General features: G+C 46.3%; 1 protein-coding gene across 1 annotated transcript in view; it reads left to right on the top strand.

Moving 5' to 3' along the window:
- Positions 1-2,596: 2,596 nt before the first annotated feature.
- Positions 2,597-11,169, top strand: part of BIN1 (bridging integrator 1) — a 53,355-nt gene continuing 44,782 nt past the window's right edge. The window contains exons 1-4 of the mRNA XM_031056016.1: positions 2,597-2,683; positions 7,208-7,262; positions 7,701-7,795; positions 9,621-9,716. Of these exons, the coding sequence (XP_030911876.1) occupies positions 7,703-7,795; positions 9,621-9,716 (189 nt within the window). The 5' untranslated portion in view covers positions 2,597-2,683; positions 7,208-7,262; positions 7,701-7,702. The remainder of the gene's footprint in view (positions 2,684-7,207; positions 7,263-7,700; positions 7,796-9,620; positions 9,717-11,169) is intronic.

Genomic DNA, 11,169 nt, shown 5'->3' with positions numbered 1-11,169 from the left:
TCTCCAGTAATTCTATTGATCTGCACTTTGAGGGAGAACGTAATTCATCTTTGGAATTTACGTCTTGCATCAGTGATGGAATTCATCTTTGGAATTTACGTCTTGCATACTTTATTGTTATCAGTGATGGGTGCTATTGGTGTGCCTGCTCTTTGGACACTTAGAAAGTCATCCAGCAGGTGGGAAACCCCTGCTCCATAGATCTGCCAGCCTAGGGGAGTGCAGCTGAGCAATATCTGGAGGAGGTTGCCCATACCACTCGATGAGAAAGATGAGGCCATACTGAATCCTTGTCCTGCTGACATGGCAGAGGAAGATGTAAGCTCAGCAGCAGAGCTGCTGTGGGATGTGCTCCCCTTTGCTAGAGTGGGTGGGCACAGGAGACACCGGTGTCTGGTGTACAGGACTCTGCCAGTACAAACAACGTTGCCTCTTCTCTCTCCAGCAAGCTCTTACATGCCATGGGTTTGTGAGGAAGAAGGGAATATTCATGCTGTCTATATCCTGCTGTGTAGACAGATTTACCAAGCACCTTAGGCATTTGTGGCTGCAGTGTTTGTTGCTGGCATTTGAGCTGTAGAAAGTTGTACTCAAAATTCTGGTGGTCCTTGATTCAGCTCTTGGTGACAAAGAGGGCACTCTGTCTGTGTGTCCTTTTCCCTCCTTTTGCTGACACTGGAATATCTCAGCAATTTCTGGAGGTGAAGACAAGCAGTTGAACAGAGGGAGGATGAGAAACAGTGATTCCCTCCTAGACATTTAATCCCAGCTGAAATAAAGGGATTTAGGAGCTGGATGCTGAATGGCTGCACTGATTTATCACATCTTCCACTATAGTCAGTTACTGTGGTCAGGGGTGAGATGGGAATATCCATTCATGTATTGGGGAGAGAGAAACTGAGATTAGCCAAATAGGCATAACAGGTGTTCTCCACTTCAACAGTATAAAAAACCCATGAGAATGGGCCAGTAGGTGCATGGCCAGTTGGACTAAATTGTTATTGTAGGTCACTTCAAATTGAAAATATTCTATTCTACATCCTGTTGCATGATCCTTTTCAATTGCATTTTGGGGACTAATCATGAAAGACTGATCTCTGCGTTGCAGGGGAAAAATTCTCTCTGTGTTCTCTGAGAAGATCCATGAGTAGCAAAGGCAGCTGGAGGAAACTGGTTTGGGTGGCTGTCATGGCTCTCTGGCAGTCCCTCAGTCTGGGCACAGTTACTAATGGTCTGCATGAAGACCTGGTGTCAGTAACAGGGACCTGCTTTTTTTTGCCTTAATCCCCTTTTCCCCAAAAGGGGCTGAACTTACAGCTGGGGTCTGTGGGTAAAGGGCTGTTCTGCTGTGCTCAGCAGAGCAAGGGGCACTCCAGCTTTCCAGTGCTTTCTGCCTCTTGGGCACTTGTGTCCTTTCCACACAGGGCTGCCTCTTTTGTTGAGGTGCTCCCTTTCTAGCTCAGCTGTGGCTCACCAAAACCTCCTGTGGCTGAGGGCTGGGTGGGCTTTTCTCTGGTTTCACTGTCCCTGTGAGACAAGGCTTTTTTTGCCTTTTTTTTTTTTTTTGGCATGGTTAGGTTTTAGTTTTGATTCAGAGAGGTGATATAATCAGCCTTAACCAATTGCAGGGTATAGCCCGGTCTCCCTGCAGCTGGAGTTGCTTGGGGCATGGCAAATAGCTGCTGCCCTCCTCCACAGGTTTGCCCAGACCTCTTGTGATGAATGTACCTGCCAGCCCAGAACATGAAATGCTGCTTTGTTCTAAGCCTGGGAGCAATCCACTTAGCTGCACGGAGAGGGAACTAAGAGAGAAGGGTGATAAGAGAAGTAGTCTGATAAGGATTTCTTACAGGCTGTGGGGAGCTGTGCTGTGCAGGGAGGTGGCTGCTGACACTCTCAGAAGTGACACTTGGCCTGGGTGTCACAGATTAGTGGTATAAGGTGCCCAGTGGCTCTCAGCAGCCAGCCCTTGCCAAGCATGTGCAGAGTGAGAAAAGGTGGAAAGAAGGTGGGACTTTCACTGCTCCAGCCACCCTCCCTCCCTGAGATCCCTGCACAGCTCTCTGTGTTTGAGGCCAATCCAGCTGTTCTGGGAGCAGAACCCCACCCTGTCTGGACTGGACACCAGTGTTAAATCAGGAAAAATGTAACTGCACAACAAAAGGCATATTAGGATGTGGTTTGTGTCTAGCTGGTTCAGGAGACAACTGGATTGCTGTTGCCTCGTCTCCAAAAACAGTGTTAAATCAGGAAAAATGTAACTGTACAACAAAAGGCATATTAGGGATGTGGTTTGTGTCTTGCTGGTTCAGGAGATAACTGGATTGCTGTTGCCTTGTCTGCAAAACAACATTAGATCAGTGAAAGAGAAGCCTCAGCCATGCTCTGTAGTACAGCAGAATGTAAGGGGTCTGAGTTCTTCCTGACTCATCTGTAAATCTGTTTTCAAACTATGACTGTGTGGAAAAATATTCTGAAAATCTTGAGCAGAAGAATAAGGGTGATTTTTAAACTTTGGCCTCAGGACCAAAAACATGCAACTGTTTCTTTCTCTGCTTTTTATATCTGTGTTTAAAGTCTCCTTTCTCCTCTCTCTCTGCAGGTCCTTCAGAAGCTTGGTAAAGCAGATGAAACGAAAGATGAGCAGTTTGAACAGTGTGTGCAAAACTTCAACAAACAGCTGGTAAGATAATTGTCAATATGTAATAGCACCCTGGGTTTCAGTGTTAGCCTCCAGTCATCTGCTGCAATGTAATTAAAGGCCATTAAATTAAAGAATGACACAGGCCTGTTGAAGTGACCCATAACTCATACCTTCTCACTTACAAGAAATGACATTGTGACTTCCAGGATCCCTTTCATGGAATCAATGGGAGAATCATAGAGCGTGCTGAGGTCCATCAGGATCATGAGTCCGAGTCCCTGTGCAGGACACCCCAAGAGTCACACCATGTGCCAAGAGCATTGTCCAGAGGCTTCCTGAGCTCTGTCAGGCTTGGTGCTGTGAACACTTCCCTGAGGAGCCTGTCCCAGTGCCCAACCACCCTCAGGGTGAAAAACTTTTTCTTGATACCCAACCTAAATCTCCCCTCCTCAGCTTCATCCTGTTTCCTCAGTCCTGTCGCTGATCACGAGAGTGAAGAGATCAGTAAAAATAATGAAGAGATCAGTAAAAATAATGCTTGTTCTAGACCCAGTTTTAGAAAAAGAAATAGCTTGAGCAGAACACTTTCTTCAGTTAGCAGCTGCTTTGTAATGTAATTTTTGCTGCTCTGCTGGAAGCAGAGATATAAGAGCAACATTGTGTCCCTGAACGAGGGATAGGTTGGGAAACAGATTAGAAATAAAAAAATAAAATGGAACAAGGCAGTTTCAGTTTCCCAAGCACAGTGTAGGGCAGAAGAGACAAAGAAAGCAAATGGTGAAAAGGGAACATCCTTCCATGGCTAAGACCTAAATCTGACTTCCTCCCCATGCTTGCACAATCACTGTGTCAGGCCTGAGTCATTATTCTTCTGTGTGTCTGCCTCATCCCCAATATTTTAAGGCACAGAAATATTTTAACAGTGCAGCAATTTTCCCCCACCCTCCTACTTCCACAGCAGTAGGTTTCAATCTTCAGCTGGGTCTGTTTTATTTTTTATCTAGAGCCTTCAGCCTCCCAGAAGGGAAAACACCAGTTACCTTGTGGATTTTGCTGGTGCTTGTTGATGGGGGAAGCATTGCTTCTGTTTTGTGGCAGGAAATGTGTGCCACAGCTAAGCTCAGGTGGTGCTGAATAAATGTTACTCTTTTGTGGCTTGACACATTTAGGACCTTTTTTCTAGAGCTGTTAGTGGCAGCTGCATCGTGTCTGTTGAGACCCAGCAGATGTGGTTGTGTCGCAAAACCAGCTGAGCAGGGATTTGCCACAGCTGAATGTAATGAAAATCCTTCAGTCTGGCTTTGACTTATGTGTAACCAGAGCTGATTGCAGATTCCTGGACACTAATGCTCCTTCTCTTGGCAGCAATAGCAGCTATTGCTCCAGAAGTTCATGCAGCATGCCTGCAGCATGTCCAGCGATGATACTCTCTTGTACACACACAGCAGAATACATTTTGAGTGCTTTCTGACAACATCACATTACCAGATGTGACTTTTTTGGTATAATTTTTAATCAATTAAGAAATAACCTTTATAAATGAGAAATACAAAAACCTCAAATCTACATTTCTAGATGTGACTCTCTGGGATGGCTTTTTCAGTTTCCAAAGCCATGAGTTCCAGTGAGGAGCCTGTTAAGAAGCACTGCCTCTTGTATCCCTTACATCTGAATTCTTTTTCCTGTTTTGTGGAGCAGACTGTGAACTAAATTCCCCAAATAATTAATGAAAGAAGCTGGGGGCTGCTCTGCATTTGCTGCTTGGGGTCTGCTGGTTTTGCTTAGACCTTCAGTTTCCCTATTACTAAAATAAATGCAGACAATGCCTGTTTTACAGGGCAAACTATGAGTGTGAGTTAGCTGGATTCTTAGGATATCCAGAGCTGATGGCTAGGAGAATAAAAAAATCTGCCTTATATACATATATACATACTTCTTTATATTTTTATATGTATAAGGTGTGTGTAGTATAGTTATCTTTGAGATTCCTGTGACCTTTCATTGCAAACTCTGCTCCAGTGGGGAGTGGAAGTCTGGAGGAAAGCTGACCTTTTGCTGCAGGCTGGTGACAGAACAGCGCTGCTCTCTTGTGGAGCTGGCCAGGGTGTGAGCAGGCAGTGACCTTGTTCACTGGCTGATTAGAGGCTCCTCTGACTCTAATGACTGTGCTGGACCACTTTGCCACATGTTTCTGTGTGTGGTCTGTTGAGGAATGGAGTGCGGGTCTAAAAAATGACTTAATCATTTTCAACCAAGGTGTTTGTGGTTCTCTCAAATAGTGGCTGAGTGGACATAAGGGAGGGCATTGCACTTCCTAACTCTCTGTCCATCAGGTTCATTTAAGAGCACCACTCTGAGGTCCCTGAATGGTATGAACATTTCGGCTCAGATGGATTTGCTTTGTGGCAAAAGAGCTGGACACAGCCATGCAGGTGCAGGGCTTGCCTGTGTCTCCTGAAGGCTTGACAAGCAGCAGAACTGCCCCTCACTACTCCCTCATGGAGATTCTTTGGCTGTTAACCTTCCCAAATGGCCATTTGAAGGTTTCCTCCTCCTTCCCTTTCCCAGCGTCACTTGTGTTCAGTCCCTGGCACGAGGATCTGTCCCAGATGCTGACCTGGGAGCAAGGGTCCTCCTGTAAAGGTGCAACTCAGCCCCTGCCTGAGGTGTGCCAGGCTTTGGCTTCTCTTGCCCTGTGCTGAAGTACTCACTGGAGCGACACTGAGGCTGGTGGCAGCTCTTACACCTGGCACCAGGTCTGTTTCTGCCTGGCAGAGCTGCTGGGTTTTGATAAGCTTCATGAGCTGCCCCTTGTGTGGAAGTTCTGGGCTGGTTTACACCTTTCACACCGAGCATACGAGAGGGAAGCTGCTGCTGGCATGGGCTGCAGCCACCTCTGCCTGCACCACGCTGTGGTGGGCACAGCCCCTGCTGCAGGGCAGGCACTGGGGACCTTTGCTGTCACAGAGTAGGTTCCCATTGCGGTCAGTAGCTCAGAGAGAGGGTTTCTTCCCTGACAAGAACCCTTCACACCCAGCAGTTTCCATTTCAGCCCTATGTGGCAAAACAAGCTTAACAGCCTCCCTGTGGTACCCCAGGGTGGAGCTTCCCACCAGTTGTTCGCGTTCTGTCCTAAAGTTTTACTGAGAGGGGGCTTACCTGGAGCTGTTGTTTCAGTGCCTCCCCTCCCTGTAATTACACAGTCTGCTCTTCCAGCCTTACATTAATCTAATCTGGAACAGGACATTACCTCCTGCCCCCTCAGATGTCAAATGTGCACAGCTGAGTTTTAAACATCAGCAAGAGGTGACTGAGAGCATTCCAGCTGCAGGATGCAGCACCACTGGTGAGGATGCCTGGAGAGCACAGAAGGCTGGTTCTGCAGTGCTGCAATTGCATGCTCCAGTTTTCAGCCCTGCCTTGTAGGTTTTTCAGGTGATCTATCTAAAAATATTGACTAGACATTTAATTGTGCTGCTGGTTTTCTGCTCAGAGGATACTTTTGTCTCCATGACTTTGGAACTGGGTATTGAGACTTGAAGAGTTCTGAGTTTGGCTTGTGTCATTTGCTGCTGTGGCAGGATTAGGGCAAGCATGGACACAATTTTAGAAGTGGCTTCTGATTTTAGATGCTACAGTTTTGAATGTTACTGCTCCAGACATTGCAGTGGGCAAGTTCTGCAGAGGACTTTCCCTGCTGATAGTTTTTGATAACCTCCAAATTGTGAGTTTAAATTTAGTAATTCTTAAAAATTATACAGCTGCAGGATGATAATGTATCCATTGGTGGGACTTTGTATATCTTCTGCAAAACAAGAATGCAGAAAAGAGACCACTGCACCTCACAGCCTGCTGTCATTTTCCTCCTTCCCAGTTTGTGCCCCATTGAGGGGGCACCCCAGCATAATGAATTTTGACAGCTGAAGCCAACTCCAGAGACTGGGAGCTCACAGGACATCTTCAACAGCTGCCTTGGAGCTACTGACTTCAAAAGCAGATGTTTCCCATCAGCTCTCCCACCACTCAGGCACCTCTTGTCTCAACTGAGCTCATGCTGAGATCCTTTGTGCTCCCAGTGCAGCTGTGCTCTCTAAGCAGAGGCTAAATCTGCCCAGCTGTTGGAAGTGGCAGTGATAGCATAGCTTTGTGAGAAATCCATCTGCTCCCAGCAGCATGGCCCAAATTGTTTTCCATGCCTCGAAAGTTCTGGATGAGTTCACATTTGTTCTTTTCCTACTGCCATCAGCAAAGGAAATGAGGGATTGGAAAAAGCTGGCCAGTTTTACAAATAAAGTCTTCTGGTCTGGGGAAGCATTGGGAACTGACCCAAAGAGAGTACAAGAGGAGAGGAGTTATGATTACATTTGCTGCAAAAGTCCTAGAAGTTCCTAGAACACAGAGCAGAAAAATACAAAAAACGTGATGGCTTGAAGTTTAATGTGATCACAGGACTAGTGTGTAGCCTGTCTGCAAGACCAGTTTTCTTTAGTTAGAAATGCTTGAGTGCTTCTTACAGTCTCTCCTTAGCTGAGAGAATAACTGGTGATCTCCTTACGTTGGCAGTCCGAAGGCACGAGGCTGCAGAAGGACCTCCGGACTTACTTGGCTTCTGTCAAAGGTAAGGTCTGCACCAGCTGAGGTTTGTTCCCCTCCAGTGCTTGCCTCCCAGTGAGGTTTCTGCAGCCTTCCCCTCCCTGCTGTTTCCCCAGGCATGAGTTGCAGCTTTGTTAGGGGAGGAATCTTTCAGAATCCTTTGGGACCAGCTGGGAACGGGGTTGTGCTTTGGTGCCAAACATGTGGTGATGTCTTAGCAGATGGACCTCCACATGTTCTTCTAGGGGAGGAGGACACAAAGGGCTTGATGCAGCTGCACCCTTGGTTCCTTTCTCCCTCTGCTTACCTTCCATCTCCGTGTCATCAAGGGTCAGACGTTTAGTAAGGAAGAGCTCAGCATCTCTTGTGATGCTCCTGTGCCTCTGTTCCTCAGAGCAAGGGTTAAACTGTGAGGAACACATTATTTTCTTCTTTGTCTGAACAGTTCCCTCTTCTTTCCTAGCTATGCACGAGGCCTCCAAGAAGCTGACAGAGTGTTTGCAGGAAGTTTATGAGCCAGATTGGCCTGGGAGAGATGACACAAATAAAATAGCAGAGGTAAGACTTTGTCCAGGATGTGGGGATGTCCAGACTTGCTCTGTCAGCAGAGAAGAGCTTTGGAAGCCGTGTCTGTGCACCACGTTTCTTCAGGCATATGACTTTGCAGAAGAATTGGAGACAAACTCAGCACTGTGAAGAAATGAAGGCTGGAAGGATGTGCCCTGTATTTTTGTAGGAGTTTGTTGCCAAATGCTTGTACATGACACAGAACTGTACACTTATACCCAGAGGCTGTTTGTTTCCCCCAGAGTGGCTAAATGGGGACAGAGGATTCCAAGAGAAACTCAGCAGGGCCAGCTGGGTGTACTGCCTATGTTCTGTGTAAGAGAAAGGGGCAGATAAAACTTTGGCTAAAGCTCTCAGAGCAGCCAGTTGTGTAGCTGCCACAACCCCTCATGGTTGTACCACCAGCTGCCTTGTTCCAGTTGCTCCCTTGTTTGGCTGAGCCATGTGTCACCCCTCACTGCTGGTGTTGTCATCCCTTGGCGAGGTGATGCCTGTGCAGCTTGCCCAGGTGTTTTCTGCGGAGCTCAGGGCACAGCCTGGCATTTGGCAGCTTGGGTCCCCTTGGCCCGTGCCTGGGGTGGGTCCAGCTGGAGGCAGCAGCCTCTGCTCTCTTGCTCAGCTGTTCTGCTGAGCAGCAGCTGCGGCAGTTCAGCTCTCTGGATTCATTTGCCATGAGGCTGCAGGACTGGGCTTATCTGCAGCTGTCTGTGCCATTGGAGAAGTGGTGAAGGAGTAAACAGGAGAGCCAGGAGGAGGAGTCTTTCCTTCTCCTTCTTTCCCCTGCAGAAAATCTCACCTGAAATAACATCTGTATCTTGTCCAGGAAATAATGACTTCAAAACAGGTAACTCAAATAAAATCTGAACGTTTCCAGGTCAGTTTTTTCATTAACATGGAAACTTTGCATTAGGGAGCACTGTTACAGTAAATAATGGAGTTGTATTGCAGCTGGTTTGACTTCACAGTCTCTGTTGGCCTTGTTTTTTTGTGAGCCACTGTGGTGCCTCTGAGAGACTGACCCTTTAGAAAATTTGAGCCAGAGACATCAAAGGGGACATGAATCCTGAGATCTAACTGTAGCTACCCTTTGGGTCTGTCAAGAATATTTCCAGCTTCCCACCATCCCCTTTAATTCCTGGTTTATATTTTGCTTGTGAAAAGACAGGTGAGAGAGGAGAATTATTCCTGCTAAATGAAAAGCGCGAAGCGGGAATATTTCCTGAATGTTTTAGCCAAAACCCTTTGTTCATGTGGAAAAACAGGAGAGAGGGTAATTTTCATCTAATCCAAGGTGTTGATACGAAGTTGCTGTGCCTGAGCTAAGGTCAAGGATGAAGTGGGCACAGCTCAGGGTCCAAGCCTTGGCTGTGGCTTCCATTGAGCTATGGAGGCAGGAGGTGTGAGGGCTGAAGATTGATAGTGTAGCTTTCTGTTGTCCATGATTCTCCAGGAAGCTGTATTGTAATGAATAACAGAAAATGGTGCCTTGTGGTGTCAGGTGTCCCTTTTTGTAGCTGCTGGGAGAAGGAGGCAAAACCAGCTTGGCAGTCACCTTCCATTGTACAGATTTGAGTTTAACATTGCAGGGGAAAGATAGGGCTTCAAAGGCACTTTGTCCTTGGAGAGGTCACCAGAATTAGCAGCATCAGGCTTTGTCATTTCTGCCAGGATCTCTGTTGTCATTAGTTTTCCAAAGAACTTACTGTTTCTTAAGAGCTCTGAATGCCCAAGATTGTTGGCTGTAGCACTCACAGAGAAAAGCAGAAGTGTGGAGCCCTGTGTTCTTAATAGTTAACTTATTACTTTTGTTTTTCAGAACAATGATCTCCTGTGGACAGATTTCCATCAGAAGCTGGTGGATCAAGCACTTCTGACCATGGATACATACCTTGGCCAATTTCCAGATATTAAAGTAAGATTCTCTTGCAAGTATTTGATCTAGAGACTTGCAGCAGATAAAAGCTCTGAAAATCAATTTCTTTTATCTGCTTTTGGAGAGTGTGTGATGGGCTTGTCCAAGGTCTTCTTTAAAAGCAGCCAAGATCTCTGCAGCTCTGGGTTAATTGAAAATGTCTTGTTCTAATTTTGGGCTTAAAACAAGAGTGAATAATCCAGGGGAAAGATGCTGAAGAGAAAATGTAAGTGTGAAACAGGAGGATCCATGAAATTCCCTATTGCATCAGGGTGCAGGGGGCAGTGTCCGCAATAGCTCAGAAGATCTCAATCTCTCTTTTTGGTCCTTTTGTCTTATAACTTCCTTGTAAGTAGAAAACATGGAGGAAGCAGTGAGTGCCAAATGTACTTTATGAGTAGGGGCTGGTGTGGAAGGCAAATTTCTGTGAGTCCTTGAGGTCCTGCTGTGCTTGTACCCAGCTTTTTTCAGGGAAGGGAGAGTGCTGGATAGGTGTCTTTTTGGGACAGATTGTGTCCAAGGACCAGGGTTTGAATGCTGGCCTGTGGCCTTCCCTTCCCCCACAACTATCTCCTCTCTATTCATTTGGATGTTTTGCAGGAAATGTCTTCACCATACGGAAGCACTAGTAATGATATCACCATATGGGAAATATCAGCTTGACTCCTTTCCAGTGAAAGCAGCCCTTTCCCCAGCACATGTCTCTTAAAACCTTGGTCAATATTTATTGCTTCAGGAGGATCGTGCTGTATCAGATGGGGGCAGGTCACAGGCTTGTAAAATGAGCCCTGAACAGCAGCGTCCTTGTCTCCTGGGACTCCCTGGGTTTGCTTCATTTTTCCAGCCTCTTCTGCCCCTGGAAGTCTGGAGTGGGGAAGGGCAGTGGCTTTCCACCCCCTGGAGGCTGTAGGGCTGATCCCTCTGCGGTGTGATGCCACGGGCTTCAGTCAAAGTGCACCCTGTGCTGCTTCCTCAGCAGGATGCCTTACTTTGGGCTTGCTGTGGACTCAGGCTTTGGCGCTGCTTTGATCCAAATCACATTTTATCAGTTGTTGAACGTTGCTGTGTCTGTACAGAAGTATAGCTGGGCCTCACATAAAGAAGTAGTGTTCTTGAGACTTGCAGGAAAAAAAAGTGCTCCAGTCTTATGTAGCTTACAGAATATTTGAGTTGGTTTTTGTTGTTGTGGTATTAGTTTTCTGGTTTTTGTTTTCCACAAAATGAAATTTTCTGCTTTTCCTGGAATTCTGGCATTAAGCTGATTAATAGAGAGATGATTTTAATTTTGTTTTGAAAAGGCCTGTTTTTATTAATAGCATTAGTAATTAAAATGTGTGATGAGTTAGATCATGCATGTGTTCTTTTTTGTTACATTCTAGCATGTTCTCAATCAATCTTTACTTGAGGGGCTGTAAAAATTCCCTTGGATTTTTTGGACTTGAAAAGGGATCCA

Source organism: Geospiza fortis, unplaced genomic scaffold (genome assembly GCF_000277835.1).
Source record: "Geospiza fortis unplaced genomic scaffold, GeoFor_1.0 scaffold112, whole genome shotgun sequence".
Classification (NCBI taxonomy): Eukaryota; Metazoa; Chordata; class Aves; order Passeriformes; family Thraupidae; genus Geospiza; species Geospiza fortis.
The sequence above is the reverse complement of the archived record's forward strand: the minus strand, read 5'-3'. Positions and strand labels throughout refer to the sequence as shown.